Raw genomic sequence first — 19,018 nt, 5'->3', positions numbered from 1 at the left:
TACAGTACATGATGTTGTTGTAATGTCGGTCCAGGCCGTGGTTGTAATTCAAGAAACACCAGGACTGATGTTGTTATCTCGGGACCAGGCCGTGGTTGAAGTTCAGGGAACACCAGGACTGATGTTGTTATCTCGGGACCAGGCCGTGGTTGAAGTTCAGGAAACAATGGGACTGATGTTGTTGAAATACCGGGACCGGGCCGTGGTTGTAGTTCAGGAAACACTGGGACTGATGTTGTTATCTCGGGACCAGGCCGTGGTTGAAGTTCAGGGAACACGAGGACTGATGTTGTTGTAATGTCAGGACCGGACCATGCTTTTAGTTCAGGGAACACGAAGACTGATGTTGTAATGTCGGGACCGGACCGTGGTTGTAGTTCAGGGAACACGAAGACTGATGTTGTTGTAATGTCGGGACCGGACCGTGGTTGAAGTTCAGGAAACACGAGGACTGATGTTGTTGTAATGTCTGTTTTCGCAGAAGCTACCACTGGTGATATTTTTTAAAATTCTCTGAGTCATTCGTATGAAAATGAAATTTCCAATAAACACATTTTGGTTCGTGGAAATTAATGTTCTGCCGATAATCGCTGATTGCTTTCTTCATGTTTGACCCAGCAACATGAAATTTTCTATGAATAACCATCAGAGCCTTTGCATTTGTGTGATGTTAATATGTTAACGATATTGTTCTCTTTTCACAAATGGTGACTAAATATTAACACCGACCTTGTATTCACCACCAAAACTAGCTGGGTGGATATTTTCATGTGACGTGGCGTGACATGATGTGACATGATGTGACGTGATGTGACTTGATGTGACGTGGCGTGACATAATGTGACATGATGTGACGTGGCGTGACATGATGTGAAATGATGTGAAGTGATGTGATGTGACTTGATATGACGTGACGTGACATGATGTGACGTAATGTAGCTCACGCTGAGTTATAAACATAACTTGTGGATATATGTACACCCGGAAGTATGCATGTAAGGAAAGTCATACATTAGCAAACATGGATTTAGTTTATTATCGCCGCTTTCAATTTCCGCGCATCACGGATGTTTGATGTTTAAGTTAAAGGGTTTGTCTCAGAGAAAGTCGTTGGGTGCGAGGCTGTGATACGTGATGGGGGTGAGGGATGGTCACGAGATATTTTAAACTGGATACGCCTAAACCTGTACAATAAGGTATATGTTAAATCCCAGCCCCGTCGTTTGTAATCTCTATTTACAATACATAGGGTGAGATCCATCATGACAACTCAAGCCATGCCGGAATTAAATAAAACGAAAGGGAGACAACTTTGTCACGACTAAGACACGTCACTTCACGTCACGACTAAGATGGAAACTGAATTTTATCCACAAACCGAATGTTTTGTTCAGTTGACATTTATTGGCTCGAAAGCTACTTGAATGAGGTAAAATGCTATTTTACGATATCGAGTTGGCAACAGCAAATTCACTTAGTTTGGCTCCGCAACACTCGTTTGATAACTTTCAACTGCTTACACAACACCGGTTTCTACGGGAGTGTAGTAGGGAAACAGTGAAGATTGTTTTAGTCTCATTATCTCTTACATATGAGATACTGTGTCCTAAGTCTCCTGCCAAGTACTTAATATCTCCTACATAGGTGAGCGATGTATACATTAATCTGAAATATCAACTTACATCCTCAGACAATCTCATGTTTCACTGCAGCATTCACTCCACTGTATGTGGTTCATTTTCTATCAGAGTCATGTGTTGAACTTGCTGCTGCATATTACTGTCAACCCAGTAAAGTGTAGTAGTTAAATCGACACAGAAATGTTTGTCAACAATATTTTTTAGACCTTTCTCCAAGATAAAAGACAATGTCACAATCTTCTTGTGAATAAATATTACAGCTTGTCGAGTTCGTTCGTGACATTTCACATCATGCTGTTTCTGTATTAGAGCTAAAGTCCGTTTGAAGCAATTTGATGCCGATGAAATGCAATTTAAAACAAAACAACTAATCAACAAAATGGGAAAACGCACAAGTAAATGATGACAGTTTCTTAAACAACGTTTGTGACAAAAATTATGCAGTTTTCAAGAGATGATCTGTTGTTTTTTTTATTGCACTGCGCGTTGCTTTGATTATTGTATGTCTATTTGTTTTTGTGTTAGATTGTTTATTTTGTGTTACAGCGGTGTACAAATAAATAGAATGACAATTCTTTGCCTTTTTTATTTCGTATTGTTTTTCATCCCAGTAGTAGACAAGCTCTATGCCAACTATTATGATAGCTTTGTTTGCGAAGTTTGAGAACTGCATGGTGTGTGTACTAACAGAGGGAAATCGTTATCGCACAGTTTACTGATGTGGAGGTAGGTGAATTGACGGGAGAAAGTCATTATCCCACAGCTTACCGTTGCAGGTGTAGGTGAAGTCGCTCCCACATAGTTGTGGAGGACTGAATCTTCAGTCTGACGACTGTCCCACAATTCAGATATATGTTGATGCCAATGCAGCAAGAAAACTATCAACAACAAACGATTTATTAAATATCATTTGTTGCATTCACATACCCATACACGAACAGAAGTTCGTGTCTGGTGAAAACCGCTAAGTCTCCCTTTGCTTCTTGATGTCATCGTAATATTGTCCATTAAGGGAGATGACATAAAATGTAAACTTTGATTTTAATGATTAATCATGAATCAGGTAGCACAGACGAAAAGCAGGAAAATCAGAATTTATGAACAAAACCTTCCATCAACCAGAGGTAAACTGTGGGGCAAAAATGGTTGTGCATCTGAGAGAAATGCGTGCGAAGCAAGCAAAGGTTGGCACTATACTTCCCTCCCCTCGGTTCGAAAAGTATTTTTAATATCCAAATACATGTAGTATATCGCCATCATCAAAGGTCAGCCAACATCACATTTAAAAAATAATCTCGTAAATATGTTTGATTCAACATTTTAAGCGCCATTCGTAGCATATGAAGTCGGCCTTCGCCTCTTTCACCCTTGCCAGCTTCCGGTTCAACGCTTCTTAAGTTGAATACCCCACCTCAACATTGATACAATGTGGCATGGTGAGTGGATAAACAGCTCCAGTCTCCAGTATGTCTTGATAAACAGCTTCAATCTCCGGTATGTCTTGATAAACAGCTCCGATGTCCGGTATGTCTTGATAAACAGCTTCGATGTCCGGTATGTCTTGATAAACAGCTTCGATGTCCGGTATGTCTTGATAAACAGCTTCGATGTCCGGTATGTCTTGATACGCTGTGTCTTGTTCAGGTGTATCTTCAGTATGTGCTTCTTGTACGGTTGTGTTGAAGTCCAGTATGTCTTGATAAAACAGTCTTTTGTTCCAAAATGTGTTCATCAAGTGCGTCTTGTTCCGATGTATCTAGCTCTGGTGCATATTTTGCAAGCTCGTCTGTCTCTGGTACCCTGTCTTCCGTCAGTGTTAATCTGTCACTACATGTATTTAACGGCATTCCGTTCCTCAAGAACTTATGGGCCGAGACATAGGTTTTGTTGACTAAAAGCACTTCGGATGTAGCTGACGGCCCAATATCTGTGTCAGTACACCAGTAATAGGTATATACTACAGGTATATGATGACACCTGTGACAGACATACACTACAGGTTGATCTTCACACCTGTAATAGATATATACTGCAGGTATATGATGACACCTGTAACAGACATATACTACAGGAAGATCATTACACATGTAATAGATATATACTACAGGTATATGATGACACTTGCAATAGAAATATACTACAAGTACATGATGACACCTGTAATAGATATATACTACAGGTATATGATGACACTAGCGATAGAAATCTACTACAAGTACATGATGACACCTGTAATAGATATATACTACAGGTATATGATGACACCTGTAATAGATATATACTACAAGTACATGATGACATTATTATTAGTGTAACTACAGGTCATTCTTAATAATTATTACAGATACATATTATCACGTTTTATCAGTGTTAAGTGTCATTGACACTTTGGATGGTGTGTCCCATACTTCATGAAAAAGAACCTGTTGATTGCTGGATGAATACAAATTTTCATAACGTGTTCATCAAAAACACCGATGTTTGAAATATAGATAGGTCTATAATCATGTAGATACATAAGATTTGCAGGACAACGGGATATCATGCGGGCTCTGTTAACCTGTGACAGGACGTGCCACCTACCTGAGGTGTTGGAGGAAAGGTCACCTACCTGAGGTGTTGGAGGAAAGGTTACCTACCTGAGGTGTTGTAGGAAGGGTCACCTACCTGAGGTGTTGGAGAGAAGGTTCTCTGCCCCTGAGATGTTGTAGGAAAGGTTACCTACCTGAGATGTCGGAGGAAAGGTTGCCTGCCTGAGGTGTTGGAGGAAAGGTTATCTACCTGCGGTGTTGGAGGAAAGGTTACCTACCTGAGGTGTTGGAGGAAAGGTCACTTACCTGAGGGTGTTGGAGGAAAGGTTATCTACCTGCGGTGTTGGAGGAAAGGTTACCTACCTGAGGTGTTGTAGGAAGGGTCACCTACCTGAGGTGTTGGAGGAAAGGTTACCTACCTGAGATGATGGGGAAAGGTTATCTACCTGAGGGTGTTGTAGGAAAGGTTTTCTACCTGAGGTGTTGGAGGAAAGGTTATCTACCTGCGGTGTTGGAGGAAAGGTTATCTACTTGAGGTGTTGTAGGAAAGGTTATCTAATAATAATAATAATAATTATAATATTAATGTCCATTTGTATGGCGCCGTGTCCACACACTAGTGTATGCTCATGGCGCCCAGTGTATAAGCTCGAGGCTAAACTGCAGAAGTTGGTAGCTGTTATTCATAATATTTCATGAAAAGATGGATCTTCAATAGGGATTTAAAAGCGTGAAGGGATGTTGCTGTTTTGATGACTATGGGAAGACTGTTCCAAAGTGAAGGAGCTGCGAAGCTGAATGCTCTGTGACCATAGTTCTTGAGATGTACAGAGGGTGTTCTTAGGAGGAACTGCTGGTGTGACCGCAACTGTCGTGGTGGTGTGTACACAGAGATGAGTTCAGAGAGGTACTGAGGCGCTAGGTCATGTAGACATTGAAACACGATGGACAGGGTCTTGAACTCTATTCTGGCTTGGATGGGCAACCAGTGTAGAGACTTTAGAACAGGAGTTATATGGGATCTTTTAGACGTAAGAGATACGATTCTGGCTGCTACATTTTGGATCTGCTGGAGTTTAGTCAAGTGAGCAGAGCTGAGTCCAAACAGAATGCTGTTTGAGTAGTCCAGTCTAGATAGAACAAGAGACCTAACGAGAGTATGAGCTGCATCTGTTGTTAAAGTCTGACGGATGTTGCTAATAGCTTTAAGGTGGAAGAAGCAGATTCTTGAGAGATGGCTGATTTGAGCATCAAGTGTTAAGTCCTGGTCTATGAATACTCCGAGATCTCTCACAGATGAAGCTAGAGTAATTTCTGCATCAGCTATTTGATTTTCTCGGTTGTGATTTTGTTCAGGCGGTGTTTACTGCCGACGAGCATAGCTTCTGTTTTGTCGTCATTCATTTTGAGCATCATAGATGACATCCAGGATTTGATAGACTTAGTGCAGATGGTTGTCTTGTCCAGGGAACGTTGAGTCTGATTCAACGCAAAAGAGTCTATCAGCTGGGTATCGTCTGCAAACGAATGGTGAGCAGTGTCATACTTGACCAGTATGTCGCTTAAGGGTGTCATGTAAAGAAGAAAGAGGGTTGGCCCCAGGACAGATCCCTGTGGAACTCTGCATGTGAGATGTGATGATGTGGATGACGACTGATTTATTAAGACTCTCTGCGTGCGTCCTGTCTGATATGATGAGAACCATCCCAATGCCAAATCAGTGATGCCCATCTGGTGTTCACGTAGTTTGACGAGGATGCTGTGATCGATGGTGTCGAATGCTGCACTCAAGTCAAGCAGTACAAGTGATGCAACATTTCCCTTGTCTGCCGAGCATCTGAGATCATTGAGCACCCTCAGTAGAACTGTCTCTGTGCTGTGTCTGGGCCGGTAGGCAGATTGGAACTTGTCAAATAGTCGATTCTGCGTTAAGTGTGATGACAGCCTGATATTCACTGCTTTTTCAATCAACTTGGAGATGAAGTTTAGGTTGGAAACGGGTCGGAAATTTTTCAGTACGTTGGGGTCAAGATTATCCTTCTTCAGCGGTGGTCTGATAACTGCTTCTTTGAAAACCCCTGGAAATATGCCAGACTGTAGACTACCATTGATAATCTGGGTGATGATGGGTAGCAAGACATCCAAGTTTTCCTGAACTAGATTACAAGGCAGTGGGTCAAGAGAACATGTAGTTTTCCTCGCAGATGTGATGAGTAGTGCAACCTCTGATTCTGAGAATGGTTCTAAGCAAGAGAGATGATGTCCATTGAATTGCTTCACTTCCAACGTGTCTGTAAAACATGTCAATACCTTTGCTCGTTTAGAACTGATTTTCTCGAGAAAGAATGAATTGAACTTATTGGCGAGATCAGTTTCACATTGGTGATCTGGCAGTCTGGTTATATGTTTGATTCCTTGGAGTGACTTCAAGAAGGTATACAAGTTTCTGCTGTTTCCGCTAAGTTCTTTAATCTTATCTTTTGAGTATGTACGTTTGGCATGTTTCATCAGGTAGGCTGTTTTATTTCGTGTTTGTTTGAAGATCTGTCTATGGATTTCAAGCCGGGACTTCCTCCATCGTCTTTCAGCTTGGCGTCACTCTGACTTGGACTTTCGGATTTCTTCATTGTACCAAGGACTTCCTGGTCTTAGAATGACATTTTTTCCATACATGGTGCATGTTTGTCTAAAACCGACTTAAGGCCAGCTACTAAACGTTCACTCAAGATGTTGATATTAGAGGAATCAATGACAACTGTATTACGCAAGTCAGTTTTGAATTTTTCAGTGTCCATGCCTTTGATGTTTCGACAGGGAATTGTCCTAGTCTGACAGTGTTGGAGGAAAGGTTATCTACCTGCGGTGTTGGAGGAAAGGTTACCTACCTGAGGTGTTGTAGGAAAGGTTATCTACCTGAGGGTGTTGTAGGAAAGGTTATCTACCTGCGGTGTTGGAGGAAAGGTTATCTACTTGAGGTTGTTGTAGGAAAGGTTATCTACCTGCGGTGTTGGAGGAAAGGTTATCTACCTGCGGTGTTGGAGGAAAGGTCACCTACCTGAGGGTGTTGGAGGAAAGGTTATCTACCTGCGGTGTTGGAGGAAAGGTTATCTACCTGAGGTGTTGGAGGAAGTCATTGCTGTTTTCGGAGTCAGAGTAACATAGACGTGCCTGAAGGGAAAACATGAGGTCAGGTTACAAAACGTGTCTCAGTCTGTTCTACGATAAAAAGACTTCGGGCATGTCCAAAATCATACACACGTGCACGAACGGACATTCGCAGGCACGCACAAACGCACGCGCTTAAACACACAAAGATACACTTCGGAGGTTATGTAAACTACATTGAAACTCTGTTGATATCCATGTCATGCTGTTGCTTCAGCCGTAGACCGGTCAGTCCATCCATCCGTCCGTCCGTCAATCCATCATTTCACTATACTGTTAACAGTGAGTTGCGCCATGGTGCTGCAGGCGTGTAAGATAGCCTCTATATCCTTGTACAACTGACGTTCATGTCTGTACATCTCTCGTTGTACATGTATGGGGCCTTGGATTACAGTGTTGGCTTAATGTTTCCGGCTTAAACATAGTACTTCTTTCCGGTTGAAATGTAGTGAATAGTTCAAATAGTCTAGATGAGGGATGACCTAGCAACACTTCTATCACTAGAATGAAACGAGTGAATTGAAGGGTCATTGGCAAGATATTAGTTTTTTTAAACTTTTACTTTTCCTTTATTTACGTGTCACGTCATGGGATTATCTGGTCCAGACTCAATTACTGTAATATGTGCGCCATATGCACGTAACAGCCAATGGGACGCTGTACAACAACCAAAGTAGTACTGGCGATGGTGGGTTCAGCTCAGGTCTTTCCCTGCTGCAAGTTGCTTGTTGTTGCTTTGCCCTCGTGAAAATGAGATCCTTATAACAAGGGCTCAGTTGTTAAAATTGGGCGCTTTAGAAGGACCTGAGCTGAAACCACCATTGTCTTAACTACCACCAACCAAACACGTCTCAGCTACGGATAGTGCTGTTTGAAAGGCGGGGTGCACACTTCTTTTTCACCCATTTTCAATGGCCTTTAAAAAACGTTCAGGACAAAAGGGTGTGTCACCCTGCACACCCTTCTGGATCTTCTTTATACTTTCCAAGACATTCCGCTGGGTGTAAGGAGTATTCTACTCACCCAATCTCGACCTTAAGTCACGAAGAAAGCTGGTCAACTGTCCGACCAGTGGACGCCTTCCTATGACCTCGAATACCAGTGACGTCGAGCTGGACACCTAGGTAGTTGCCAAAATCTTTGCTCTGGGTATAACAATCATTATTTGATAGGTCTCGCTCAACCTCGATTATTACTTAATGTTATTTGTTTTATTCACATAGTAAGTTGAACGAGACGTGGTAAGTTCATCCGGGTTAGAACTGATCTTAACCCGTGCTTGTCGTAAGCGAATAACGGGACTGGGTGGTCTGGCTCGCTGACTTGGTTGACACTTCAGTACGATGCTCATGCTGTTGATCACTGAATTTTCTGTTCCAGACTTGCTTTTTGCAAACCTCCGCCATATAGCTTGAATAATACGGTGTAAACCTATACTCACTCACTCACTCACTCACTCATTCCGCTGAAATATTGCTAAGTGCGGCGTCAAACAACAATAAATCAATCAACTGTTTGCATGGTGGTGACACAATATCCTGTATGTGTGACAGTATACTGTACTGTTGTATAGAAATTACCTTTTTGGAAACTGGTGTAACACTTCATGCACTAAAGTCTATTTGTGGACAGCATGTCCTCTTGTGAGTCATCTTAAGTTTCCAATTTTTCATTCTGTTGATCACTGGATTGTCTGGTCCAGACACGATTATTTACAGATCGCCGCCATATGGCTGGAATATTGCTGAGTGCGGTGTAAACCTAAACTTACTCACTCGCTCACTCCCCATAGTGTGTACTTTATCCGAAACACTGTGTTTACTTACAAACCACACGCGCAATGTGCACATTGGAAACAACATGTATGGCAACATGTAGTTCATGGCACAACACATGCACTGGACGCACATTGCCAGATTGAACACGTTCAGCTGACACAGCATGTATATAGTTCATGGCACAACACATGCACTGGACGCACATTGCCAGATTCAACACGTTCAGCTGACACAGCATGTATATAGTTCATGACACAACACATGCACTGGACGCACATTGCCAGATTCAACACGCTCGACTGACACGACGTGTATATTTTGTAAAGTCTGGTAAGAAAGGAATACTGGTTCTCAAGTTGATACCATCGTTGGGGATATAGTAGTCATTTATTTCAGGCTTATGTAGTTTCGCCAATTCCAAACGGTATCGGCTTTTGCAGATTCGGTTTACTGCGATATAAACGCTGATACTGCAAAAGCAGTTAATAGCCTCCGTTATCAAATCCTTAAACCAGCCCTGTAGTCTCTCACCCACTAACACTAAGATGGTCAGGAAATAAGACAAGGGACGCCATAGCGACCATTGAGCACTTGTCTGTCTAACTGTTCCCAACCGCCTCATATTCCCTTCCGACCTACTCTCCCTGCTAAAGCCCCAAATGTATCAAGTCTAAATTTCCTGATTTCTCACAGGGGCTCCTTTTCAGTTTTAAAGGAATTATCAAACTGAATGAAGGTGATAGACATAGGGGACTACTGAGGCAGAACGCCCATTCCAATAGCGACAGTGTACTGCAGCATGCTATTATATGTGTATTTTGCTTGAATTGTCTCATTACAAGTCATTTCCCTAATGAATGAATAGTTTATATGAAATAAGAACATTTTGAATTAGTTTCTCTTTTAATAACACACAGGAAACGTGAAATCAGATCAAGTAAACTGTTAAAACATAAACCTGTTCACAATTTCAACTCCCAGTCGCATGCCATGTCTGCCGCCATTTAAGGGTAACAGGGGCAGATAAGTCTAAATCCATGTGAACGAATCTTCTTGTATTTTTCGCTAAATCAATTACTGGAAAGAGTTCCACCAGTACCCCTATCTTTTTACGCTGTAAAGTCCTCTAGAGGGGAGTTTTTCTCCGGTGTAATGCTCCATCACCGAAATAAGTTCACTGATTGTTTTTTTTTCATACCTGTTCTAGTTTATTGTGTGTATATTTAGGGTGAGGGATGCATGTCAGTTTGTAATTTTGGTTCTTGATGGGAGTTGGGGGTAAGGGCGGAGCTCTTATCTCTGTGGGAGTTGGGGGTACGGGCGGAGCTCTTATCTCTATGGGAGTTTAAAAAATTGCAACTCGTCGATAGATGGATGCATCCTTACAGTCGTAAACGTCATATATTTGGACCGTTGCTGTATGAACTTACCGGATAAAACTGCACAGAGCAGTCAGCCCAGGCTCATGTTATGTCTGTGTATAAGTTCGGTGTGCCGCTCTCTACTGTGTCACGTATCTACATGATGCCACTACCGCACATGTCAGTGGATAAAAAGATCCCAAACATTGTTATCAGAACCTGCTCGAGAACAGCGTCGTCCGGGACGGAAGTCCGCGGTCAGAGATACAGTTCTTGGTGACGTCTCACTGTGTGTTGCCACTGTGTGTTGCCGCTGTGTGTTGTCGCTGCTTGTTGCCTCCGAAAAGAGACTGCATACTGAAGGTGGAGAAGAGTGTACAACTGCACAGGTATGTATCAGGTCAAAGTTGAGCTCTTGAAAAGCTCACGGTGCCAAGTGCCATGTGAGTACCGGTGCTGACGAAGCCACGTGTCAAGTTGAGCTAAAAGCTTACGCTGATATGAAAGGCATGTTCCGTCGATGAGATTTATACACTTGATGTTTCATGCAGACACTGCGGTCAATATCGTGACGAGAGGTTCAAGTAACTTCTTGTCTCGACTTAATTACATCGTTAACATTTGGAGTCTGACCTTGGCATTTCCACGCAAACAGGATTTCGATATGCTCATATATTTATTAAATCTATGTAACGAGATGTATTTAATGACGTCAGGGAACACGCAGATTCAGCCCCATGTGGCAAATGTGTTTTTTGAAACTTGTCTCTGTTCACCAAGCAGAAAATGGGTACCCGGTGGGATAAGTAATGTGACTAATAACCTGTCGCCTGACTGCCAAGTCGGGTTATCCGAGGTAGTAATAGTCACATTGTTAGCGTTACACGCACCCACCATGTGAATGAAACTGAGTGCATTATTAAATGCAGCTGTTGTTATTATGTGTCAATACTGTTGATTGTGAAACATCTGCTGGGAATCTTTCACTCTGACACCATTACACAACTGTTCTAAACGCTGTATGTTGATATACACTTCGAGATTTGGGGGAATACTAATGGTTAAAGCGTGAGCTCGCCACACTGAACTCCCGACTGAATTCCCAATATAAATGTGTCAAGTCCATCTCTGGCGTATCACTGGAATATTACTAAAAGCAGCGGAAAAAAGTAAACTCACTCAGAAAATGACGAAGGAGCAAGCACACGCTCCGAAACGTCGTGTTATTCACAATACTGAAGTTGACATCCATAAATCTGGCTTTTCTTATGCTTTCTACTTCTAAATGAACTTCAAAGATTCAAACTCTCTCACTCACTCAGTCGAGATTTGGAACGTTTTGATATAAAAGTATACATTCACTTACTCTGCACATATGATGATTCTAAATGAATATACGCTATAACTTTGGTAAATTCTTCAGCACGATATTGTATACAGGAGGTGATGTGATACACAGGAGAAACTTATTGTGGACAGCACACGCTTATTGTACATGGTATAACTCACATAATCGATGTTGTTTAGTACGCTATATGATGAGTAGCTTATATGCGCTATATTCACTTATTCTCTTTAATATGGTGTGCTTCGTTTTATGCAGATGACCACTGGGCGTAAGACTGAGGATGTTCTGCGGCCTGGATCACTGCAATCAACGCTTCTGGTCGTCATGGTAATACAGACCTCCTCAAGTACGTAATCCGTGTATAAACTCTTTATACTGAACGACAAAAGAAACGCGACTTTTAAGTTTTTTTTCAAGAAACGTTTTTTTCAAGTTTTTGGATAGAAGACATAAACAGGAGCGCTTACTTTTATATTTCGATTTTTCGAAAAATTTTCTTTTACTGTTCAGTATATAATGCTATGGCTTCTGGTCAAGATGGAAACGGCATCACCCTTTGAACATCTTGCTGCGTATTCACGTGGTTTACATTAATAGGATTGTTGATATTAGGAAGTGCCCTCTGTTTAGCCATATTGATAATTCCTGTCATGGTGCTCTGATTATCAGGGCACAGCTATCGATGACTTTCTAAATTCAGTGAGGGGTACGGTGAGACAGAGTTGCGTCCCTTGGACCCGTCAGAATTCTTGGATTGTGTTCACGATTATGTCTCTATGTCTGTCTTGCAGTGAAGATCGGGTTATAATTGGTCTTTGACAGACTCGGTTGACACGTCATCATACGTTGCTTAGATCAAGCTCATGCTGTCGATCACTGGATTGTCTGGTCTGATATTTACAGACCGCCGTCATGTAGCTAAATATTGCTGAAAACAACAAATAAACAACAGTCCGTCAGCTCCATGTCTAAGTGATACATTCCTGTATCACGTCCTTCTGTTAAGTCCGGGGCGGCTGGGTATTCTTGTGGTTAAAGAGTTCACTCATCACGCCGAAGAATCGGATTCGATTCCTCACATGGGTACAATGTGTAAAGCCCATTTATGGTGTCCCCTGCAGTAATATTGCAGTGATATTGCAAAAAGCGGTGTAAAGTAAACTCAGTCACTATATCAAGAGTGGTAACTGCCTGATTTCTTATAGGTACACCGTATTTGATCTGTCCAGAGATCACGACATCTAACTCTACTGCAAACCTGACCTGTACAAGAGAAGGGAACATGACCACCAACTTCACTGAAGCCATAAAAGGAGCACAGGCTACTGTCTGTCATCTGCACAACGGAACGTGTACAACTCGAGACGACCGGATCAGCGCGTATGTCGTCAATACAACCACCAGTGCTGTCACCGCGCATACACTGGCACTTGGTGACTGCTGGGTGTGTGTTAAAGCACCAGACCCCTGTAACATTCCTGTTGGAGGTAAGTTCATAAAGTCAAACAAAGATGGGGATATTCGCGTACTATCATCCCGTGGCAGTCTGTCTTTCCAATCTCACAGTGACTGCTGTCATAGATCTGTGTTTAATATCAGCTCCAGTGTTACCGACTCCATCTTTGGCAGGTGTGTGGGGGTGTGGGTCATCAAAACGAGGCTTGGGTTCCCGTCATGCTCTATAGATTCGCTCACACAAAGAGCCATCAACGTCTCTGCTCCTCTGTTCACCCTTCAAGAATCTCCCCAGTAATAAGAAAAACTAAACTTCCGGCTTAGTTGCATGCTTTTCGGTGATATTAATGCCACACTGAGACGCGTAAATAACTTTTACCACATACTATTTGATATTGTAGTATCGTTGCTAAATATCATGTCACTTGTTGAACAGAGCCGCCGGATGATCATACAACCGCCATCATCGTTGGAATCATCGTGGGGGTTGTCATGGTGACGGCCATTCTGGTGTTCTGTCGAATCAAACGGGCAATCCGCGCTTACAACCAAACACCGAAAAGCTTTGAATCGACCGGCACAAGTCAGACGTTAGACCCATAGGATGGGAGTTGGTGCAGCTAATGATAAAAAACTGCTTGAGTGTCCCTCTGGAATGTTTTAGGTTTATTTGTAAAAGAGAACATTCAAAATGACAATTTGCGAGTCTCTCACAATTCTAGGCCATTACCGATTGTAACCTCCCTGTTATTGTATGACAACCAGCACTCTCCTTCTCACAACCCCGTCAGCCTCCTGATCCTACTTCATTCCTCGTGTAAAACAGCTTCCATTTGGTCCGGGAGTGTCCCTTTGTTGTACATGACGACCAGTTATACCCCAGATATGCTGAAAAGGCTTGTAATTCATTCAATGGTGAGATAAGTCAGGGAGTGCTTAACTAAGTTCCTTTTTTATGTGAGTTATCCGACATAACCGAAAGAAGATGAATAAAAAAACAGGGACCACAAACCTTTACTTTGTTGTCATCGTACAGGAGCATCTGTTAAAATAAAGACACTGGCTATCCATAAAAGTGTCTCTCGTCATCGTAAGGCTTCTAAATGCCACGTAAAGAAGTTGTCTTTATTAGAACGTACAGGCTTCTAAATGCCACGTAAAGAAGTTGTCTTTATTAGAACGTACAACAAATGTAATCGATGGGTAGATGAACGCTGTTTTGTTTGTCCATGGTCCTGGGACATGTAGATATATTGATGTAGGTTGGACCCCGGTATTGGTTCACACGATGATATTGCTGATGATCAGTCGGTAAATGCTCTAAAGGTAAATGTGTACCTTGTAGCTTTATTACGCTTTATTAAGGGATACAAAAGGAACGCGTACTAAAGTGTATATGTGGGATCACAAGAATGAGTGACGATTGACATGTTCTTAGAACAGGAAATCTAGATGTAAATTTTAGTTGCCTGACACCGAATACCAGTACTCAACAAACCAGACAATCCAGTGACTGAAGAACCAGACAATCAATGGACCAGACAATCAAGTGATGATGCAGTGATTCACTCAAACTGAAGACGACATTTTGACACATACTGTGCATTGATACTGGTTTGTCCCACTAAGACAAACACATGACACGGAATGTGTGTTTACTGAAGCTCATGCCCACGTCCTGTCACGTATGAAGAACCCACGGATGCATCAACAACGGTGAAGGCCTATGTGATATGATGATCCTGGAGAGGAGTCATGCTTACCACCATATGCGTAGAATGCAAGACACCATTGTCTAATTCCCCTTGGTACTGATTTATAGTATTGCTAAATGCGGTGCTCATTCACTCAGGTGGGTGATAACCATGCATGTTTAATATTATGTTGTAGATAGTAAATGTTAGGAGAATACGTCACTCGTTAACGCCATGCTGTTCGGCCGTTCGGCTATTTGGCCGTGCTGCTATCTCACTATGGAATTCCATATATAGGATAATTGGAAAACGGTCATCGTCTCTGGCATGATTTCAATATTTTATCATCCAAAATGAAGAAGCAATTGCTTTGTAGAATACAGGCTGCGAATTGTTCTTCATGAAGAGACTGATGAAGCTGGAGCTCACCTGGATGAGCTGTTAGTGAGTGAGTTTAGTTTTAAACCGCGTTTAACAATAGTCCAGCAATATCAGGACAGGGAACAGCAGAAATGGGTTTCGCACATTGTACCCATGTGGAGAATCGAACACGGGTTTTTGAGCCAGGGCTTTAACCACTAGGCTACTCCGCCGTCCATAGATAACCTGTGGACAGTTATGTTCCGTCACGAGATTGGTATTGTAATGTTGATGGGGCGGGTATATATAAAGCATAAAATGCTTGTAAACCAACCCTGGTTTCGGCAATAAATATGTTTAAATCGTATTAATATCACGCAGGTAGTCACATTGATATCACCGGTAACCATATTAATACCATACAGGTAACCACATATCATGGGTAACCATATCAATATAATACAGGTAACCAACCACATTAATACCATACAGGTCACCACAATAATATCACACACGTAACCATATTATTATCACACAGGTAACCATATTAATATTACACAGGTAACCACAATAAAATCACACAGGTAACCATATTAATATCACACAGGTAACTACACTAATATCACACAGGCAACCACACTAATATCACACAGGTAACCATATTAATATCACACAGGTAACCACACTATACCCTGAGGTAACCGTGTTAATATCACATAGGTAACCACATTAATATCACTCAGGTAACCACATTAATATCATACAGAGGCATGCTTGATGTGAAGTCACGTGAGCTATAGTAGGATGTTACCATTCCGCGTCTCACGCCACGTATACACCCGGTGGCGACAAGACACTCAGGTCCGTCTGTAAATCCCACTCTCCACGACCTGGTTTTCTTTTCACTGTCGACCCTATACCTGGTGAGTAGAAATTTCCTAGCGATCGTCGGGTTAGCAAAATTGTCCTACGAACATATTCTACATATGAAGAGCTCGTTTTCTTGCCTTGGGACCAGAGTATTTCTCAACATCAGGGGAGGTGGGGTAGCCCAGTGGTTAAAGCGTTGGATTATCACGTCGACGTCCCGAGTTCGATTCCCCACATAGGTTCACTGTGTGAAGCCTGTTCTGGTGTTCCTCGCCGTGATAGAGCTGGAATATTGCTAAGGGAGGTGTAATTACTTGCATTGGATACTGTAGGACTGATAATACTCAATTCAGAGTCGAAAACATTGCAACACTAAAAGAGTTGTAATCATTTATCGTAAAATATTATTATCTGTAGTGATATCAACAAGTAAACGATCGTCTCAATGTAGATATATGAGTGTCAAGGTCGTTTGAGTGGTTTTGACTAGCGGTATTTACATTCATTTTCCGAACGTACTTCTCATTGTGACTTTTTAATTACGCTTTGAGTTTCACTTAGTGGCAAGTTAAGGAGTGGGTGATGAGCTGACCCTGAGCCTTCTCTGCCATAGGTGCTGGGTCACCCTTGCGCCAAGACGAGATGCGGAACTGGGACACGATGTGAACCGGCAAGGAAAGACGGCCTGCATCAAAGGTAGATACTTCACTCAGTACTCAAGGCAGCAGCGTTAGGATTAGTTAATTCAATGACTTCAATAGAAAAGTGCGTACGAGCGAAAGTATTGAATTCTACCTTGATGAAAGTTCAGAAGAACATGACTATTCCCCTAGCACCACCTTCAACTTAAATAATTATGATCCAATATTTCCAAGAAAATTCGGGATGTTCGACTAAGGACTAACATGCTTTAATGCTTTCAGTCAAGGGGATCTAGCTAATGACAGATCTCACTTTTAGCTTGCGTACTTTATATTTCCTGTGCACCAGATAGAGATTCTTATCAGGTTTGTGTTAAGAATATTAAGGAATCCCTGATGAAACGCATCTGTCAATACTGTAATTGAATTTGTGGCACCTCTGCATACAGAAAAACAAAAAGAAAACCAAAAAAAAAGAAAAACCAAAAAAAAAAACAAAAAAAAACATACAATCGTGCGTGTGTGTTGTTTAGTTTTACATTCTTATGATATTGGGTTCGAATCCGGTCAGTCAATCTGGTTTAGACCGACATCTCCTTGCGCCTTGGCCTTCCTTAAGCTGACACACCTGTGGTTTAGCTGAAATCCCCACCAAAAAAGGCATCAATCTCAGCTTCCATGATCATCATATAAGAACACTTTTGGCAGATATTAGCTCTATAGGTGGAAAACATATTAACGATTCGTTCCGATTCGTCGTCTGAAACATACAGTTTACCAGGAATTGATATATTATACGGTAGCTTCCCAATAAACAAATCCTAACGTGACGACTTACACTTTGTCTACTCATGAACATAGACATAAACTACTGAAACAAAGGAGAGGCATAGGTAACGTTTCGAATTTGACTCATTGGTGTCTATGTAATCAGTATATGTATGGTGAACGCTGTCCGAGTTTGAATCCATTGTCATTGAGGACAACTCACTAAAAAGCACCAAAATCTGTTTTCCTCAATAAATGCAATAAATTGAGAACAGGAAGAAATTCTTGCGTTTCCTTTTGCACATTCCATGCATCATTTCCAATAAAGGTAGGGGGGTTTCAAATCTCCTGCGACAGTTGACAATCGTAAATTTGGTGTTAAAGCCATGCCTTAACAGGCTTTACTGAGGCTCAACGCAACAATGTGTTTGGTCATTTGGAGCCTTGGGACTCTCAGTCTGCGATTGCAAGGCGTGACGTGTGTCACAAAGTACCATAGCAAGACCAGCAGCAAGGGTCAACACGTGATCGCGTGACTACGCCCGCTCAGGATAGGATTATTCGCTTCGACATTTGCGGAACAGGTTCACCACAGCATCCTCCACAACATTGGTAGTGCCAGGACTCAGAACAATTTCTGATCAGACTGTGAGGAACCGCTTACGTGAGGCTGGTATTCGTTCCAGAAGACCTTTGCGAGGACATGTCCTTACACGTCAACATTGGCAACAACGCATGCAGACAGTGGTCTACATCTCCCATGGCCATTGCAAAGGTGGAGAACTGTTATCTTCAGGGATGTGTCACGTTACATGCTGCCACGTCTCGACGGAAGCACACGTGTAACGAACGCTACGCTACAAATTGTGTACAGGAAGTGGATAAATTTGGTGGTGGAAGTCTCATGGTTTGGTCTGGCATCTCATACAGTGGCAGGACAGATCTCAGTCAGGTCCAGGGCAATTTGACAGCTCGACGTTACTCTGATGAAATCATCAGGCCTCATGTCCTTCCTTTCATGAACCGGCAGAAAGTCATTTTTCATCATGATAACGCTGGACCGGATATAGCAAGAATAACCAGGGATGATTTCCTTGCGTAGAAACAACGTTCAGGTTCTTGATTGGCCCTCACGACCACCGGATCTTAACCCTATTGAACGTTTGTGGAACAAATAGGATCGTCGTCTGCGTCAGCTTGCCCTCAGCCACAAACGTTACCTGCTCTGCTTGTGGCCTTGAGGGAAGAGTACCAACTCATTCCCAGGCACTTCATTCGGAATCTGGTCCAGTCTATGGTACGCCGATGCCAAACAGCCATGGATGCTAATGGTGATCACACAAGATACTGACTGCTCTGCGACCTTGATCTTTGAACACGTGTCATTTGTGACGTACAGTTTCTTGC

The 19,018-nt window shown here is 42.2% G+C and overlaps 1 protein-coding gene across 1 annotated transcript; it reads left to right on the top strand.

Moving 5' to 3' along the window:
• The first annotated feature begins 7,969 nt into the window (after positions 1–7,969).
• LOC137291853 (uncharacterized) lies at positions 7,970–14,241 on the top strand. Its single transcript, XM_067823733.1, has 5 exons — positions 7,970–8,024; positions 10,692–10,864; positions 12,079–12,169; positions 13,029–13,310; positions 13,715–14,241. The coding sequence occupies exons 1-5, from the start codon at positions 7,970–7,972 to the stop codon at positions 13,879–13,881; spliced, it is 768 nt and encodes a 255-aa protein (XP_067679834.1). The 3' UTR covers positions 13,882–14,241.
• Positions 14,242–19,018: the final 4,777 nt, after the last annotated feature.

This window comes from Haliotis asinina, chromosome 1 (genome assembly GCF_037392515.1).
Source record: "Haliotis asinina isolate JCU_RB_2024 chromosome 1, JCU_Hal_asi_v2, whole genome shotgun sequence".
NCBI classification, from domain to species: domain Eukaryota; kingdom Metazoa; phylum Mollusca; class Gastropoda; order Lepetellida; family Haliotidae; genus Haliotis; species Haliotis asinina.
This window is presented reverse-complemented; position numbering and strand designations above follow the sequence as displayed.